Consider the following 20,227-nt stretch of genomic DNA (forward strand, 5'->3'; position numbering starts at 1 on the left):
AACGACGAGGGGCTGAAGGTGGAGCCCGTTTTCCATTTTGCCCTCTAAAAGCACCGGAGAGGAAACATCTTGCAGCTCCGGCCTGCACGCGGGCGGCTCCTCAACGCCCCTGCTGTCACCGTGCCAACAGTCACGTATATTTACCGTCTTTGCTTTCATACCTCCAGGATGTTAACCACACCCTGCTACCTCTCCACACATCCTCCTCTCAGCCTCCTAAAACAAGACGTTACATAATCGAAGCTTCTTTCAGCTCCAGTTTGCAGGAGGAGTTAAAGACTTTTACTTGCAGCCAGGAATTCAAAATATGAGGCTTTTTTTTCGTATCGTGTTGTCATGGTGCAGAGAGTAAAGTCATCGCCAGCTGCTGCATGTTTCAATATGTGCACAAGACCCGGAGCTACGACCTGACACACACACGCAGACACACACACACAGACGTCTACTGGTGAAATGAGCCAATCCTCCATCAGCATGGTGCCAATTAACTGCGTACAAGAATGCAGTTTAAAGCCCGCTGTGGCATTTCTTCTTCTCTTAAACAAGAAGACGCAACCGGAAAGACGTCTGAGGAGCTTCTTCTGGCAGATGTTTACGACTCTGTCAGGTCTATTCTGCTTTTTTTCACTGTGCAACTGAATAAACCAGAATAAATGCACACATGCAAACAGAAAACTGTAATATTTTGCACGAGGATACACGTTTGGAATTAATTTGTCTTAAAAATAAAAATAAAAAAGTTAAATAAAAGAAGATCGAAAAAAACATGTATATTTCCAATATTCCAAAATATGACAAATAAGGCTTGCAACTAATCATTATTCTCATGATCAGCTATTGTTTTTCGTAATAAATGTTAGAAAATATTATTACAACTTCCAAAAATTCAAGGTGATGTCTTGAAATTTGTTCAAAAGCAAAATAATTTACTAATTTAAAAACGGAAGAAAATGCAAATCTTAAGATTTGAGAGGAACATTTGACATTTTGCTTAAAAATACTTTATTGCAACTGACTAAAAGTTTCATGTCTAAAGCAGATGCAGATTATTTTCAGTTTCAGTTATCCTTTAGGCATTAAAATGTCAAAAAATCATCCCCAAACTCAAGGAGATTTCTGCTAACTTGTTAAATATATTTACTGTTCTTAACATAAGAAAATGCAGCAAATACTCACATTTGAGGAGATTATTTAGCATTTTTGCTTAAAACATACTTTAAAATTGGATTGTTGCAGATTAATTTTCTGTTACTTGACTGATTAGTCAGTGTTTGAATAGTTTCAGGCCTAAAGCAGATATCTGAGCCCAAAAAATTGTATCACGACTTCCCGAAACTGAGGGGGAAGTCTGAAAATGTGTTCAAAACCTAAATATATTTACTGTGCGCTCATTTAAAACAGGCGACAAGAGGAATATTTTTTTCACAAATAAGTTTTAAAAAAATGAGTTTTTGCAGATGGATTTTCTCTAAGTTGAGTAATTAGTTTATTGTCTAATATTTCCACCTCGGCAGGACGTTTCTGAGGCTGAATAACTGACAGAAAGCTGCGACTGCAGAGGAGAAATGTCGGAGATGTGGTTGGTTCTGCCAGTTTAAGCTCCTCAGGCTGAGGCTGCCGGATGAGGTCACCTTTGGACACGAGGCCATCAGTCTTTGCTAAGTGGAGCGTTCGAGTGCGGATTCATTTCATAACGCCTGACACTCGAGGACACGTCTCCGAAGCCGATGACTCAGTGAAGTCAGCTGCCAAATTCAGACGATTGATTTGAACCTGCGTCTTTGTTGTGGGAATGGACGATGAAAGTCCTGGACTCGCTGACTCTGGTGTTTCCAACAGTTATTAGAGACAAGTGCTCAGTGTCTCCCATAAACTACCAGAGGATGTAGCACAAAAACACGCTGCTAATAATTAATTCAAAACTGTTAACTGAAGGCTAGGTGCAGCTTTTTTTCATCAATTTAAAAAAAATGAACTTTGGTTTGTGATGGTTTTCAACAAAATACCCGACTTGACAAGCTCCGACTCAAACGCATCTTTGATCCAAACCTTTTCTTTTTACTCGTGCTTTTTTCTTTTTAAGCAAAGAGAAATGAAAACACGCAGCTTCTTCTTTGTATCAGGCTGTTTTTGGTCGCTGGTCCGCTGTAGCTCGTATTGTGAGGACCTGCAGCTCTACCAGGACTTTCAAAACCACCTTGAAAAGACGATTCAAAGCTGCTCAGCTCTGCACTCACTGACCTTGAACTCCAGACTCTATGACTTGTTTTTTGGGGTTTTTGTTTTTTTTAATATGATAAGCATTCACTTGTCATGCACTGCTGTATGAAGCGTTTTATTGTGCTTTGTAAATAAAATGAAATAAATTAAATGAATTCCGTGACGCCTAAAATGAAAAGCTTAATTGTTCTCTGGTTAAAAAGCTCCCCACTTCATGTTAGTAAAATGCTAAAATCGCTGCAGTATCCCTTTAAATACACCACTCACGTGTTTGTCTCCAAGTAAAGCCAAACAGCAGTGACATTTATTAGACGTTTGGCGCAAAATTGAGCCAAATCTGACTTTTGTTTTACTGAATCAAAGTTAAAATTGTGTGTAAAACTAAACACGAACGAGACAAAACCAAACTGCACAGCGAACTTTAGCTGGAACTGCACGTGTTCATTACTCTTTGCTTTAAAAAAAAAAACTGAGTCAGAAGAAAAGGTTTGGATATGTTTGTTTTACTAACTGCTCATTTTCACATCTGGAACATTAGGTGTGTTTCTGTTTTTGTATTTCGTAGCTCATTTGCACTGAAAACATCTCTACATGCAACTCTCTCAACACGCCATCACCTACAGATAATGTTCACGATGTACGAAATCTGCAAACCACAGTAACCTTTGTACGTTTCAGACGCGTCATATCGAAGTTTCTAAAATAACGTAGTATTCCAGCTGAGTTGTTTTGTTCAGGAGGATGAGGGGACCTGCAGACCACTGCTCAAGACCGACAAACAACAAAACCATTGTTGTGTTTGCAGTGGATTTTTAGCCACCAAATGTGGGTGTTTTTAGTGATCTGTCACTATTTTCCAACAGAGATTTTGCCATGAAAAGCTGCTGTTTTTCTACCGAGACATCGATGCTTTACCAAGTTTGATTATGCCAACAAAGTGTGGCACAAAGCATCTTTTTAGGTACCTTATTTGGGTGTTTTGTAGCGAACTGTCGCTCCTGGCACAATGGTGGGTTTTTGTTTGTTTCTTTGTTTCTTTTTTAAGATTATTTTTTAGGTTTTCCCCTTTGTTTGACAGCTTTCAGAGTAAATGGGGGAGAGAGAGGGGATGACATGCAGCAGGGACACAGGTTGGACTTGCAGCACGTGGGGCACTCGCTCTACCAGGTGAGCCACTGGGCGCCCCAAAAGCAGTTCAATTTTACAAAGACGTTACGTTCCAGCAAGATAATAGCCCAAATTTTTTTAACGTTTTTTATCGAGACATTGCTGCTTTTTCTCCCATGATCGTGGCTTCAAAAGTGTCTGTTTTCTCCAAGACATCGCTGCTTTGCCTCCCGGGACAGTACATCAAAAAGTGGTCGCTTTTTATCAGGACACGACGTCTTTCGATCACTTAACAGTGACCTAAAAAGCAGTGTTTTTTTTATTAAAACATTGCTTTTCATCTCCAACATAATGGACTGAGAAGCAATGTTTTTTATCGAGACGTTGCTGCTTTTTTTCAAGTGATATTGGCCTGAAATGCAGTTGTTTTTCCCGACATATCAGTGCTTTTTCTGCCTCTATAGTGCCTGAAAAAATGCTGTTTTTTACCAACACAAAGCTGCTTTTCCGGGTGGGATTGTGCCATCAAAGCAAGTAATTTAAGCCATAATAAAGGAACTTTTCTTCATCATAACCACGTTTTTGTGTAACATAACCACACAGTGTTGTAAAGTTTCAGCATATCAGCTACATAAAGTGCAAATGTGACGTATGTGCGGTTTGCAGAAACGTACAAACATTTTTTCTGGTGACTGGGTTGCATTCAAAGGACACACTGTATGAGCATGTGAGTGCTGCATTATGATCCATTTGAAGAGCTTTGAATTAGAGAAATGGATTCAAACTCCAACTTCAGCAGTTCTGCAAGAGGGAGGGGTCCCTGTCAGGCTGCTCTGTGCGCATTTCTCCGGTAACAGCTCGTGCCAAAGCGCTGCAGAAACTTGCAGCGGGCTGTTCTGCGTCTATCCAAACATTCACAAAATGACACTGAGATGTCTTTCATTCCTGTCCGCGGATCATCTGTCCGCGCGGAATGGCTTCCAGCTGCAGTTACAGACTACAACACGCCCGCCTCCCCTCCTCCGTGTTGCACAAATCAATGGAACAAGAAACTGGCTCTTCCCCATGAGGATGGAAAGAGGTGTGTCAGGAGGCGAAGAAAGAGACCAACAAATCCATCCCAGTCCATCAGAGCGCAGGTATTATCACCCTGACATGCGAACAGCGCGTTAAGCCCTATTGTTTTGGCTTTTCGTGCACCTACTGCGCATCAGATCCTGTGCACTGACCCCGGGCGGATTACTGAGGAGCGCATATGTGTCAGATAAGCAGCCCGGTTCACTGCTCGGGCTGCGTGTGACAGCGGCGACGCTGCGCTGCTGTGCGCACACTCTCCACTGTTGATCAAATGAAAAATGGGCTTGGCATTTGCGCAACATCGTCCCCGACTTCCCCACAGAATCTGCTCTTCAAATAACGCCCCAAAATGCACATACATGCAAATAAACGCAACACGCTCAGGCGCCTCGTTGTGCATTGCTTTTGGATGCAGGATTGTGGAATGAAAAAAAGGAGTGAATGAGTGGTGCACGTACAGCTATGCTAGAAACCATTTAGGCCCTCAGATGCAAGAAAGAAGCGAAAGATCCAGAATAACGGGAGCGGGGGAAAAAACGTGGAGCCACAAATTCACACGCAAATCAAAGCAGACGACACAAAGAAAAGCAGCTGCTGTGTGTTTTAGAGAAATAACAATGCATTATTGTCCTCTTGGGATCCTTTAATAATGAGATTATAAATATTCTGTCGGATTAGTGTTGTTACGGCGCGCGAGGACAATCTCCGTGCGGCTGGAGCGAGAGGAGGACCTGCTCCGGAGCATGATGGAGGCATTTTTGCTTTTGCACGGAATAAGGAGAAACACGCCGGAGGGAGGTGACTGCTCCTGGTGCGATGGTGGCTGCAACAAAAACACGTTTCTCCTGTTTGTTGTAGATGGAGGATCGATGGAGATGAAGATGGAGATCGCGCAAATTGCATAAAAAAAGGCCTAAAACGCGCAAAATCAGCCGCTGCAGGAGTTTTTTCTGCTATATGATAGGAGAAAATGCATTTCATTCATGTGCATGATATTTGTATAACCGCTTCGAGGCCCAACCTCTCCCACCTCATGCAAAAAATATTAAGTGACAAGACGAATGCCGATGGAGAATATCGACGCACCGTTTTGGGTTCGCGCGTCGGCGGCTCGCTGCGGGGTTTCGGTGTGATTGCGCAGACATCGCTTTGGAAGAAATACTAGAAATATGACGGTGTTTTTTCTTACCTGAGTGCAGACAGCGGTGTTGTGTCTTCAGCGGCAGTCGCTCACCGGGCTCACACGGCTTCTCCTCGCAGTGCAGCGGGCGGCCGGAGCGGGGCGCTGCGGAGGAGCGCAGAGGAGCGGAGAGGAGCAGAGAGGAGAGGAGAGGAGAGGAGAGGAGAGGAGCGGGGACTGGCTCTCCTGAAATGCAACCTGTCTGCTCACATCGACCCATCTGGTTTTAGGGAGGGAGTTAATAACGAGGTGCAATTACAAGCTTTGAAAAGTTGTGGGTTTTTAATGTTTTATAGCATTTAAATATCAAAAATCTTTAAAAAAAAAAACAACAAAAAAAACATTAAAAAAAAAAAAGATAGTATATAGGCCTGTCTTAAATGTTAGATCTGACTTTGTGTGAATTAGTATTAGAAACACATTGCCGTGTAACCCTTGTCTCTGTATGTCTTGATCAAATATCTTAAAGAGCTTATCTACTTATTTTCTTTAATGTCATTTTCTTTTTCGTTTATTTTATTCTATTTTTTTCAGTTTTTTTTATCAATTTACTTATTTTTTCAATATTTTATTTTATTCTTTTTAAATCTTTTAATTTAATTACATACATATATTATTTTATCCTCATTTTATTTTATTTTTCAATATTCTAATTATTTACTTCTTTTATTATTTTTCAGTATTTTTTATTTTATTTTATTTTAAAATATTTTATTAATTTATTATTTACTTCTTCTAATTTGATTTGATTTATTCATTATATCCTTATTGGATTTTAGTTTGTTAAATATATAGTAATATAATAATAGTTCAATTATCTACATATTTACTTATTTTATCCATATTTTCCAGTATTTTATTTATTTAAACATTTTTTTTAATCATTTTTTTAAATGATAAATTTTTCATTATTTTGTTCTTAAAAAAGGTTTGGCTGAGGAGTGCTACTTCACATGTGTAGGTTTTAAATAAACAAATAATAAATAAATAATTAAAATAAAATGGGGGGGTAAATAATTAGAATACTGAAAATCAAAATAAAATAAGGATAAAAAATAAGTGAGCAAATAAAATATTAACCATAAAAGGAAGAGAGATTTTTTTCAGCTTCTAAAATAAATCTCCTCCACTTTTAAACATCTCCGCGGCCTCATTACCTGCTGCTCTGAGTGAGTCCAGGTCACATCCATGGAGCTGTTTAAAATGCTCGGCCATCGGGTCGTCTTCATTTCCTGTGCGAGTGGCACAAATACGCCATCCGCACAGGAAATGAAGGGTGTGTTCTGAATCGCATATCAAGTCTTTTTACTTTTAGTACAATCTACGGCCGCCTATTTTTTTTTGGCCAGAATCTTGTTTACTTATTCTTATTTTTAATTTTCCATATTTTAATTATTTTATTATTTACTAATTTTTATCCTTATTTTAATTTTCAGTACTTTTTATGCAGAATTTGTATTCTTTTATAATATTTTATTGACTTATTTTTATTCTTGTTTTATTTTTTAATGTTTGATTTATTTACTTATTTATTTTTGCAGTATAATATTTATTTAGCTATTTTAAATGTATTCTTATTTTATTTTCAATATTTTATTTATTATTTATATTTGCTTTTTTTACCTTACTGTTTGTGTCTTTGTCTTCAGAGGAGCACATGTCTGAAATAAAAAGAATTTTTAATATCAGTTGACTGTAAACATGTTTTTGGTGTTATTTATAGAACAGCACATGGGAAGAAATATGCCCAAAACAGTCTGTAAGAGACCAAAGAGCAGAACACAGGAAGCAGGGTTTGGGGCTCAAAATGGATGAGTGTTTGTTGTTTTATGGATGTATTTTCAGTTTATGAAAAGGGTCAGTATCTTTTTTTGTATCTGAATTTATCTAAATAATTAAGCCTTGTGATAAAGCTTCATACAAAACCACAAAACGTTACTTTTAACCTCTAGTGGAGGACTTTAACTCTCATTTTCAAACTCAAGCTTTAAAAAATGTTGTACATTAATATTATTTTTCTACTTTCATTGAGATATTTTTTTAACCAACATCAGTTCTTATCATAAAAATTAAATATTCATAAATTATTCAGAATTTTAATGTCAGACTTCTGTCATGATGCCACCATGTTTTTAGAAAAAACACAAAAAATTAATTTTTTAATCTCTGTCTGGGATATGTCAGTGGTTTGCTGATAGTGACGGTGCACATAGTGGAAATAGCATGTATTTTCTCCATTAGAAAAATGTGATTAAAAAACAAATAATTTAGTAATCAGGTGGACAAAGGAAAAATTTAAAATTCTAAGGCAACAGCTCAGAATGACACCCAGAAATAATACAACGCATGTTTTAATGCATTTTAAAATGCTTTTTTAAATGCTGTTTTTATGCGTGTTTATGGCATATTCTTTTACTTTAACAGTATGTAACAATTTCCGACAGTGTATTTTAGACTTATTGTTGGAGCTAGAAATTCCAAGATTAAACAAAAATAAACAATCTTGGAAAAAGATTCATGCCAAATGCATGAACACAGCCAACATTATCCAAAAAATGAAGAATGAAAAGCGCCTAAAATGCACCAAACAGTCTCTCAGGGTTAAAGGACTCGAAGCATTTGAAGAGGAAATAATATGGATTATAAATATGCATTTTAATTTTAAAAAATCACAGTTGTTGAAGTGATTGTGTGTGCAGAGAGACGTCTGCAGAAGCTACAGTAACAGATCAGCACGGCCGGCACACAAAAGGTCGAGTCTTGGCACGTAAAACAGCGGAGGCCGGGGGGGAGAAACAGTGCACCCTTGTGTCGCTGCTCCTTCGCTGGCCTCGCTGTGGCCCCTCACTATCGCTCCCACCCACTGCCAACTTTTACACCCAGCCGAGAAAGCGTTCAGCTGCAGAATAACTGACGGTCAGATGTGTTTGGGAAAGCTATGATGTGCTGGCAGGACGGGACTCTTTGTTCCTTCTTTCGTTCCCCTCTCTCCTTTTTGGAAACGCGCCCGGTGCAACAGCTGCCACGAGCTGTGTGGCAGAAGACGTTTGGATTTATGGTGGTGGGAGTTCACTGCGGGCCAGGTGCTGCGGTGGGAGCCTTCTCAGGCTGAAAACACCCTTTAAATGAAATGAATCCAATAATGAACCAATAATGAAATGACTGGTCAGCAGTCTGGTGCCTGCAGGAGCCGCTGCGCTGGCTGCAGGACGTTTCAGTCTCTCCGGGCCGGTTATGAAAGAGTTTTAGTGGCGTTAAATACGATTATTTACATTTGGAAGATTTTATATTGAAGAAAAAGTTTGAGTTCACGGGGAAATAATCTTATTTTTCAACGTTTTGAAAGTGAGATGTTTTGACAGTAATCATGTCATAGCCTCTCAGGAAAAGGGACTAAATAACACTCTGAATTTAGGTGAAATTTTGGAGATGAAAAACCAGCATGGCCATTATTTTTTAACAAAATAATTTCTCGTACTTTTTACTTATTTCTTGCTCCTTTATTGGATCACATCTTATGCTGCTCAGTGGCTTCCAATGTTTTTGAAAAAAGCCAATTTGCTCAGGTTTCTAAGGGTTAACAGGGGTCCCTTGACCTTTGACCTCAAGATATCTGAAAAAAATGTGTTCTGTGGGTACCCATGAGTCTTTCATAGTGCTCGATGCAAAAAGAAGACAAAGACTTGATTGATTTATTCAGGTTTTTTTAAAGAAAAGATGTAAATAAAGCAGCCTGCTTTAGAGGAGATTTAAAAACATTGAGATATATATCGTGTATCAAAATATACACTGTAAAAAAGTTTGGAGACATAATTATCAAGTAAAAATGTTTAATATTTATGAGTACCACTTATTTACACTGTTTTCAATTTCCCAATAATACTTTTTTAAAAAGAAATCATTGTTCTTCATTAAATCTTAAGCATTTTTCTAAGGGCAGCTTAGAAAAAAATAATAATTCCAATTAAAGTCACTCTACAGCTCTTCTCCTTTCCTTCACCCGGCCATTTATCATTTGCACACTTTGCCAATTATTAATTCCCTCAACATCATTTCTACATTTAAAGCCTAATAATAAACTACACTTAATTTAAAACAAAAAATACATAGAAAATTCTGTCCTAAATTTTAAAAAAAATGAGTGGATATACTGAACATAATTAGGATGAAGTTATTTAGTTGCAATAATAAACAATAATAAAATAAATATATATAATATAAGTCAATAAAATTAGTGCAAAGACATTTTTTGGCAGGTATTAGTTTTAGTGTTTACAGTGTAGCCTAAAAACGTCACAATTTCACTTTCAGCCGGCACCGCCCGGCCCTGATGCAGGTCGCTGTTGATTCTGCAGAGAAATAAATGAAAGTGCAGCTGTAAGTCAAATACGTGTGAGCCGACTGTGACTGCAGACTCACATCAGCGCTGACTGTACAAAGACTCCTCATCACAGTAATGAGTCCTCTGGACGCCAGTTCAGACTTCAGACCGCTCTGTGTGGAATAATCTTAAATACATAAAGACTAACTGGCCACCTGCCTGCTCACTCAGTGTTTTATCAAAGCTTCATCCAAATCAGAGAGACAAGCTGCGATAATTCCTCCAGATTACTGTTAAATGACTCACATTCACTCCCACTATCCAGCTCTGTTACTAAGTCTTGCAATTTGTAGAGATTAAATGATAATTATATTCACCTTTTTTGTATAAAGCCAGACATGATGCTGTTTTTAATATTCAAAATATATGAAAAACTCTCACAAAAAGACTAAAAACCTAAAAGTAAGTTTATTAAGTACAGTACTGGTAGACATAAAGGCTTAGATTTCAGGGGGAAACCTCCTGCTCAATATTTACAACATTAAATTGCAAAAGGACTTTTTTGTGGGAAAAAAATACATTTGCACCATGAATTAATGTTAATGTTATGCACATTAATGCATAATTTATGCACAAAAATCACCAAAAAAAAAACAATCTTTAACACTGAAATCTTCCTGGTGAAGGGCCACAAAATCCCTCACTTTAAAAATGCCCAAAAGCTGAAAAGAAAGTCCTTTATCGCAGACAAAAAAATGCCCAAACTGATGGCTGAAGAACAAGTAAGGAATCAAACACTAGAGGGAGTTAATGCAGCATCAGCAGCCTCCTCTGCTGCAGGAAATCATCTTAGTGTAAAGAAATATAAGCAAAGGATTCATTTCTGCCAATAAGAAGCTTAGTTTCAACATATTATTTAATGCATATTGTAAAAACATCATTATGTTTAAACTGGGCAAATACTAGGATTAATTTCTTTCTTTCTTGATTTTAAGATGATTTCAAGTGCTCATAAATACCCCTGAAGGTGAAATCTAAAAAAAACAAAAAGGGAGACTTTACTTGGAAAAAAATAAAATGAGAATAATAATAATAATAATAATAATAATAATAATAATAATAATAATAAGCTTTGCTGCCCGACTGAAAAACTGAAAAAAAAATAATTTCGATTCCAACCTAATTGCAACAACAAAAAATGGCTGTGTATGTTTTCACAAAGCATGGATACATTAAATAATATTTTTAATATTTATTTGGAAAAGTTGGAATACAGCGTCCGAAGCACTGTATTTTTTTTTTCTTTTTACAATTTACTGACAAATTTTACTCTAAGATTTTATACTGAAGACTCTCCATATGATATGAACTCACAGTAAAACCATCAGTTGTCAGTATAACTACACGTTCTGTGTACAGAATACTGCAGGTTTTCACAGCACGAGTTGTTTTTCAGTTAAATATTACATGATAACTCCTGCTGCGGGAGAGTTACAGCATAGAAACTACAAGCCAGAAAAACAGAAAATAAAACAGCTGAACTGAACGCACATTTTTAACCTTCAGTCGATGTTTTGGTTGTACAGACTCAACAATCATGTTCACAGAGTGCAGCATCAATAATGCAGAGTTAAAACGTTTCCTGTTCGATCTCCTGCTGTGAAGTTAGTACGAAGCTGCTCAGGTGACGTCAGCGTTTGATAGAAAATATACGTTCAGTCATCTCGTGCCTCAAAATACTCGCTGCGGCTGCACAGAGGACCAAGATTCCTCCATTTGAACCATTTTTAACATGGACGACTGACCTTCTGCCTGCTCGATTTAGTTTCTACGAGCCCAAGAAATAAGAAAAAGTGGCCATTTACTTGATTAATTTGATTTGAAACATGAGCTTTAGTCAGATTATAGCGGTTTACATCCTGATTCTCACCACATACACGGTAAGTTCTCAGTATTGTTAACAAATCTGCATGAGGATGAAACATTCAATAAGGCTACTGTTAATAATGTTATGTAAAATATGTAAACTGAGGTGGGAATTACAGGAGAATGATTTTTTTTTGTCAGGTGAACTCCACTCATCCTGAGTGTTCAATTGTTCTTCATCTTCAAAAAAAAGAAAATGAGTGCAAACTAAAAATGAAGACGGACGCTGCAGCTTCACAATCAACTGCTAACACAACTGCAGGTAACATAAAGATTAAAGCATTATATAATATTTTCCTTATGTCATATGTTGATTCTATTCTTTGTTTTAAAAAAATATTAGGTTGTGTGACAGAGTGGGACGGAGTGAGCTGTTGGCCAGCTGTCTCTGAGGGACAGAGTGTCTCTGTCCACTGTCCTCTGCTGCTACTGAAGCTTGAAAGTCCTCCAGGTAAACTTTATTTTATCATTTACAGACTCCACAGTGTCTCTGAAGAAAGGGACATTTTTAACAAAAAACAACATAATAACGGAAAAAAAGTGCAAAAAGTCAGTTATAATTATGTTTAATAAATGAATCGAACTGAGTTTATAGAAAAAAGTTTCACAAACACTGAAGATTTTTATGCCACTTTCTCTATGTTAAAGCTGTTATATTTAAACAATAATGGACCAAATGACGTTAAACCAAAGGTATTATTTAGTACAAATTGTAGCAAATTTTTTGACACATTGTTTTTCACATTTGGCATCTTGCAATATTTTTAAATTTTTCAATTTTTGTATTTTTTTTTATTGTTTTTGTGTTTATAGATACCAAAAAAAGTTTAAAAGCCTATTGTGTCAAGAATATGCTATTCCTCACATTATTTATTCCTTTTTTTTTTTTTTAAATATTATTGAGCCTTAAACTGTAGGAATACTGAGACTAAAAACATTGTATCTGAATAACCCTTAAAAAGTTCACCAAGCGTTCTTAATAGACATGATAACAATTAATCGATAATCGATTAATTGGTTCCTGATAATTAATGGAACATGTGAAATTTAATCGATTGAATTGCAGAAATGTTATTTTTGTCTTCCAAATGGACGGCATAAATTTTACAGTTTAGAAATGTTGCAATTACGAGTTTTGAATTATAAAATTTGCAGGTTGTTCTGTAAAGTTGTTTACATCCTCACTGTTTTTTTTACAGTATTATTCTGGAAACCACAGCTGACTTTTGTTTTAGTCCTAAACTACAAATGTAGAACTCCTGAAAGAAAATTATACTTTTATTATTATTATTATTTTTATTATTATTATATTTATTATTTATATTTACATATTTTTTCATATATGTCTATAAAATTATTATTTTTTTCACATTCTGTCAGTGGTTGCAGAAACTATTTTTCGGCTCACAGCTGCAGTTTGACCTCTCTCAGCTTCCTCCTGCGTCCTGACACATTTGTTGTGCACAGTTCTCATCAGCAGACGCTGCACAGTCAGCGGCTGGAGTGAGCCGAGCGTGCCGTATCATAAAGCCTGTCACTATGACGCTCCGGAGGAAGATGAAGACGTGAGGAAAGAGGTGCGGCAGACAGAGTTCCCCATGCATGCATGCATGCATTTCACCAGCAGGGAGCCAGAGATTTGGTTCTTTACGCCTCCGACTGATGAATATTTCATATTTTGCTGCAGAAAAATTACTTTGATACCCTGAAGTTGATCTACAGCGTTGGATACGGAGCGTCTCTGGCTGCTCTCCTCGTCGCGGTCCTGCTTTTCTGCTGCTTCAGGCTGGTTTACTTCAACATTAAAGATTTTTTTTTATTTTAATTTATGAAATGTCTGTAATTATATTCCTGTGTTTTCTCTCAGGAAGCTGCGCTGCACGCGAAACTACATCCACCTCAACCTGTTTGTGACCTTCATGCTCAGAAGTGTCGCCGTGTTCGTCAAAGACGCCGTGTTGTTTGCAGACAGAAGCACAGATCACTGCACGGTGTCGACGGTGAGGCCGCACACCGCTCACACATGAACAAAAACATTAAAAAAAAACTGCTGAAGAAAATTAACTGGAGCAACGTCATTTTTGAAAAACTGTCAACATAAAAACTTGTGCTCATAATCATGAGTGATAAAGTACTGTGTACTTTACTGTACTGCAATATCCAAATTATTTATTAAATGAATTTTCAAGCGTTATTTAAGATTCTTTTATTTAACATTTAATAATGAGGAAGAATTAGTTAATTTTATGGGTAAATAACTTAGAAAAATTGTGTTCATAATTATGCTTAAAAAAATCAAATAATGTGAAAAACATTGTCGGTATAACTTAATTTTTATGACTAATCGACCTAAAAAAAAAAGCGAGTGTTCATAAATATGGTAATTAAATATATAACTTTTTTAAATTGAAATAATGTGAAAAAAAATGTTGGAACAACTTAATTTTTATAAGCAATCAACTTAAAAATTGTGTTCATTATTAGGGTAATTAAAAGCACATAAGACTTTTTATGAGTAATCAACTTCTAAACTTTCTAAACTAGCTTCTTCTTTTTAGCACTGAAAATTGACTGATATAAAAAATATGAATCAAATGTTATTGCAAATTAATAAATGCTACATTTTTAAACATAAATATTTAATTTTTTTATATTTTCATCTACTTTTCATCTACAACTCTGAGTATCCTAAAAGGAAGCACATGCAGATTTCTTGCAGTTAAGTGTAATTTCTTGTGTGACGTCAGTGACGTGAAATCGCGTCCCGTGTCGTCTCAGCTCCGGTGCAAAGCGGCCGTGACCTTCTTCCACTTGTGTGTTCTGTCTAACTTCTGGTGGCTGCTGGTGGAGGCTCTGTACCTGCAGACTCTGCTGCTCTGCACCTTCACTCAGCCCGCGAGGCTCCTCAGGATCTACGGCTCCGTCGGCTGGGGTACGCTGTGCGTTTTTCGGCTGTATTTGTGTCTGATCACGTGTCCCTGATCTGATGGAGAACCTGATTTTGCAGGAACTCCGTCAGTGACTGTTGTAATCTGGGCCCTGCTGAAGTCACAGCTTGATGATGAGGGGTAAGTGTTACGGAAATGTGTCTCATATTTTAGATTTTTATTTCATGTTAACCCTCCGAAACCTTAGCAGATTGATTTCCTTTAAACACATGGAAAGAAAGCAATGAGCAACTTGACATAAAAATGACCCGAAATTAGCAGGGAATTAATAAACTGAGAATAAAATGACCTGAAATTAGCAAATAAATAAATAAATAAATAAATAAAATAAAAAATTAAAGTTAAAGAAAAAACAAGAAGTGACCTGAAAAAAAGTTCTGATATAAAAATTTGGAATAATTATATTTAAATGTAAATATATATTTTAGTTAGTTAGCTCTTTATTTTGACCATGGCAAAAAAATAAAAAAATGAAAACACAATATAAGCAAGGAAAAAAACACCTGAATGCCCATCATATATATTCAGTAAGCAAAGTACTTTATATCTGAAAGGAGCGAGAGGAAGTAAATACTAATTCATTTTTAATAATTATAGACTTTTTTAAAATTATTTAATTAATTAAATAACTTAGAAAAAAACATTTTCTTTTTCTCTTTAGCCTAATTTTAAATGTATAATTATAAATATAAGTTTCTTGATATTTTTCCCTTTATTGAATATCTTTTTTTCAATTATGTCTTTATTAGTTTCAACAGTTATCCATTAACAAACAACAAAAAACACAAAAAGAAGGAAAAAAGGATTATAGTAATAATAAATAAATAAATAAATAAATAAATACATTTTCTCTCTCTCTAAGTGTTTTTTTTTCTTTTTTCTTATTTTTTGCAATTTGCCGCATTTCATGCCAAGCTGCTGATTGTACTTCTTCCCATGTTTTTTTGAAAGACATCATATCAATTTGCTCAGGTTTCTGTGTGTGTGTGTGTGTGTGTGTGTGTGTGTGTGTGTGTGTGTGTGTGTACAGGTGCTGGGACGACCTGGACAGCCGCCTGTGGTGGATAATCAAGATCCCCATCCTGCTCTCCATCTTTGTGAGCACATCGTCTGCACATCAAACTAAATTCTGGGATCACGTACGAACTCTTCTCCTCGTCACTTTTACTTTAATATCTTCTTTGTGTGATTTGAACTGCAGATAAACCTCCTGATCTTCCTGAACATCAGCAGAATCATCGTTCAGAAGACAAAAGCCAATCGTGTGAACCCAAGTGAGTCACACCTGTCCAGGTGAGATTCTGTCCCTTATTGTCCTATCTATTCTGTCTCCTCCGTCTGTCTCTGTCTTTGAGCGTCCTCTGCTGCCCTCTGCAGGACTCTCCTGCGCTCCACTCTGCTCCTCATCCCTCTGTTCGGAGTTCACTACGTGGTGTTCGCACTGATCCCAGAACACGTGGGCGTCGGGCCTCGGCTCTACTTTGAACTAGTTTTGGGCTCCTTTCAGGTAACACATGACGGATCACGAGGGCTGGGCGATATGGAAAACGTCTGTCGATATCGATATATATCACGATATACATCAAATCACTATTTCTGTCGAGCTTAAAGGTTCCCTTTGACTCCTAAGTGAGATATGAAGACATCATAACCAGTGATGCTCGATAATGATTATTTCAACCGATACGATAAACCGATAATTTCCAGCTGCTCGTGGCCGATAAGATATCGATAACAGACAGCTCTTTATGCTTGTTTTTCATTACCTGAGGGTATGAAAGGCTGAGATGTGGTGAGTACAGATGAATTTCATTTTCATTAAAAAATGACATTTCAGACAAAAAGCTGAAAAAAATCGCATTTCGGTAAAATAAAGTCATTTTCAAGAGCAAAATCAGTTTCATTTCTATATATTTAATGTCAACTTGAATTGTACAAAAATAATGCTGAAAATAATATTGTGTTTGAGTTATAGTGGGACTACAGAGGAACGTTCCCCAAACTGTCAGGAAGCAGCAGCTACAGAACCGTCCCTAAGTAACCGCTCTGCTGTGATCTCTGCACATTTACACCAAACATCAGATATCAGTTTATTCTTTCAGCAGAACCGAGCTGGAAACTCACTACACCTGAACTCAAACCGCGTCCAGCCTGTCCTCTCATCATGTCCTCTCATCATGTCCCCCTCACACACACACGGAGCAGGAGGAGGGAGGGGGGAGACGGCGGCCGCTTACACCGGTGTTCAGCGGTTACTGTGAGCAGCGAGCTCGCTAAGAAATGACAGAATCAGGACCGGATTGAGACATTTTGGAGTCCTAGAGGAGACTGAGATCACCTGAAGGACAATGAGAGCAGAGCAGACATTTAGAAACACCAGTGGAGAATGAGAGCGGAGCAGACAGCGCAGAGACACTGCAGAGACACTGCAGAGACACTGCAGAGACACCGCGGAGACACCGATGGAGAATGAGAGCGAGCGGACATGGCGGGAATGCCTTCCATATTCTATCCACTACATCTCATATTTCAGTCGAGGAAAAGTTATATCGCGATTGATATCGTTATCGTTTATCGCCCAGCCCTATATCACTCACTAAAAATATTTATTTGATATATATTTCAGGGCTGAAACTATGAGTTATTTGCAGATCGTTTTTCTTATAGTGAAGAAGTCATGAGCAGCATCATCCTAACTCTGCTTTTTCATGTTGTCTCAGGGTTTCATCGTTGCTCTGCTGTACTGCTTTCTCAATGCAGAGGTGAGTCCCGGCTGCAGAAAAAAAACTTCATCAGAGTCGACTCTGTCAAAATTAACAGCATTAAAAAAGACTAAATATTGTCTTTCAGGTCCAAAAAGAAATCCAGAGGACGTTGAGAAGATGTTGGCCTGAGACGAAAACTAACGTCATCAATCTTCCTACTCAAGAATTTGTCCCCTGAAATCGAAATAAAAGATATATTGTAGTTTGGTGCTCATCAGCTCCTCGACAGGTTTATTCTCTTTCCTGATTATTAACTAATAACAGATCCATATTTGTTTTTAAAAGTGGTTAATTTCTCCTTTTTTATGGAGGACGGCAGAGTCAAAGAAAATATGATAAAGAATTTAATAAATTCATAATTAATTGTGCAAAAAACGTTTTTTTAATAAAATAATTAATTGAAAAAATATTAAAGTAATGGGCAACAACAATTATACAATTAATTAATAAAAAATAATTTATAAATAAAATATCTGTCAATAAAAAGTAGGGATTTACAAAAAACAAAAAAGTCAATATGTATATGATTAAAAAAAATACACTACTGCATTTGTAAAATATATATATTAAATGCAGTTTGAAATAAATAAACATAATAAACATAAATAAGAAATTGCTTTTAAAAACTAAATTATGTATGCATATTTTAATCAAACATTTAACATTTCCTTTTCAAATGATATTTCCATTTCTCCACTCCATTTACTTTTCCTGTTAGCAAGTCAATTTGCTCAAATTCCTTTTTTATTGCCCATTAAAATATCAAACAATACATTATTTTATCATTTATTTACAGAAAGATTAATCAATTCATTTTAAAACAAATGCATCATTGCCTATTTTTATTGCACAATTACTTATTAATTAGTTAAATTCTTTATTAGTATTTCCATGACATTTATTCCATATTTCCACCACGACAGCTCAATAATTCAATAATATACAATATTTAAATAGCTCTGTGATTTTCTTTATACATGTTTGTAAAGCTTGCTCTAAAAACAGCAGACAAGAGAGCTACATCTAAACATTCGAGCTGCATATAAACTTAAGACTCATCAGAGGCACAGTTTGTTTACCGGGAGATGCTATTAGGTATCCACAGGAGAAAAAAACATTTATGTTTACACATCCTTCTCTATTTGTAATATTATTTGTTGAAATATTGTTAAATTGTAAGTAAATCACTAAATAAATAAACTGATTTACAGTTTGTTCAGTCTTGGTGCTACAGAATGTGTTGATGTTTGTGATTGAATGTCGTTGTGTTGTCTATATATGGTGACCCTAAAAAAACAATAAAATATGATAATAGTATTTATACTGGAGTTTGTTTTTTTTTAATTATGCACTCAGCATGTGCAAAGAATAGAGTCACTAAAACTGTACAAAACTGAGCTTCTGCATCAGGCTGACACCCAGTGGTTACAGCGCCACATTACAGTGAGCGCCTGACATCAACTGAAGCCGAACCACAGACAGAATTTCAAATCCAAGTGTGAATGAAGAAAGTGAAATGCAACACAGACAGCAGACCAGGCCATCAGTCGACCGAAACACCATTAAGATTATTAACCCTTAGGGCACTCTTTAATATTACACACACTCGTATCGCTCTGCACACAAAAAGCACCAAACAGACCCTCAGCATTCACACAAAACATGATCAACTAATAAATTAAGATATACTATATAAAATACTTGCATACTACATGTTCATTTATTTGTGGTGGACCCCAGTAATCACCCACTACAAATAGACTGTCAAGAGCTATTGTGATATATATATATATATATATATATATGTATATATATATATATTTACCATGCTGTTAGTCACTGCACCACACTCTCAGAGTGCCAAGAGTACTGTTGTCACAGACAGAGCAGCAGAACACCAGGCACAGTGAAGGTGAAACTTAACCATTCACTGTGCAGGGTCTAAAAGTTTGCTTTCACTCACTCTGCACTCTGCTTCTCCTCTCATCCGTCAATCTGATCAGCTCTGACCAAGACAACTGATCAATTATCCACGCTGCGACTCAAAACTGCCGCTGAGGGATAAAAATAAAAAACATCCCAATTTAGATGGGGTACAGAAAAAAGAAAAAAAGAGCACACACACAATAGAAAAGAAAAAATGGGATATTTGCTTCACGTGTTAATTTTATTTTTTTTGGAGCTGGACTATTTATTAGGATCACTATTGAAATATTTTGTCATTTGTCCACGACATGACAAAAAACAAATGAAGTAAAAAGTGCAATATTTCCCTCGGAAATGTAGAGAAGTACAAGTATAAAGTAGCACAAAACGGAAATACTCAAGTACAAGTGTCTCATAACTGTATTCAAGTACTATTTCAGTAGAATCACTTTTCCACTGGCAGAGGGCTCCATGAGTACTCAGCTACAGATGCCCCATCAGGGACCTCAGGGGCCCCCAGGTACAAAGAAACAAAGAGCCGGCATGAATGAATGAATCTGTGAAGGAACTTCAAAGTAAAACTCAAGACGAAGTAAACTCTGATTTAAGAGTTAGACAGTCAGGAGGAGTTTTATGGGTTCAGTTTTTTAACAAAGCGGGAACTTTCAGCATGTGAGGAGTTAAAGAAAAAAGGGTCTCCAAGAAGAAGAGGAGAAAGGAATCCCACCTCCCCTCCCTCGCCTCTGAATGGTCTAAC

The 20,227-nt window shown here is 36.7% G+C and overlaps 2 protein-coding genes across 2 annotated transcripts in view; one reads left to right on the forward strand and one right to left on the reverse strand.

The window, feature by feature from the left end:
• The window catches only part of mapta (microtubule-associated protein tau a), a 74,012-nt gene extending 67,883 nt beyond the window's left edge, over positions 1-6,129 (reverse strand). Inside the window, exon 1 of the mRNA XM_088070147.1 lies at positions 5,594-6,129. The gene's annotated coding sequence lies outside the window, so the exon portion shown is untranslated. The remainder of the gene's footprint in view (positions 1-5,593) is intronic.
• A 5,746-nt stretch (positions 6,130-11,875) lies between these two features.
• On the forward strand, positions 11,876-17,957 carry ghrhr2 (growth hormone releasing hormone receptor 2). Its single transcript, XM_088070472.1, has 12 exons — positions 11,876-12,093; positions 12,175-12,273; positions 13,299-13,408; positions 13,519-13,616; positions 13,699-13,831; positions 14,610-14,763; positions 14,839-14,899; positions 15,801-15,876; positions 15,981-16,072; positions 16,157-16,286; positions 17,500-17,541; positions 17,630-17,957. Exons 1-12 carry the CDS (start codon positions 11,955-11,957, stop codon positions 17,720-17,722), a joined length of 1,227 nt encoding a protein of 408 aa, XP_087926598.1. The 5' UTR covers positions 11,876-11,954; the 3' UTR covers positions 17,723-17,957.
• The last annotated feature ends 2,270 nt before the right edge of the window (positions 17,958-20,227 follow it).

This window comes from Plectropomus leopardus, chromosome 19 (assembly GCF_026936395.1).
Source record: "Plectropomus leopardus strain MGB_pleo_1.0 chromosome 19, ASM2693639v1, whole genome shotgun sequence".
Taxonomy (NCBI): Eukaryota; Metazoa; Chordata; class Actinopteri; order Perciformes; family Serranidae; genus Plectropomus; species Plectropomus leopardus.

What these genes read in the sequence shown, in the direction of transcription:
- ghrhr2 (XM_088070472.1), top strand. Translation starts at nt 11,955, where the DNA reads ATGATTTTTTTTTGTCAGGTGAACTCCACTCATCCTGAGTGTTCAATT. An exon ending in GCTGCTACTGAAGCTTGAAA is followed by an intron (nt 12,274 to 13,298) that starts GTCCTCCAGGTA and finishes TGTTGTGCACAG; the next exon opens with TTCTCATCAGCAGACGCTGC. An exon ending in CTACGGCTCCGTCGGCTGGG is followed by an intron (nt 14,764 to 14,838) that starts GTACGCTGTGCG and finishes CTGATTTTGCAG; the next exon opens with GAACTCCGTCAGTGACTGTT.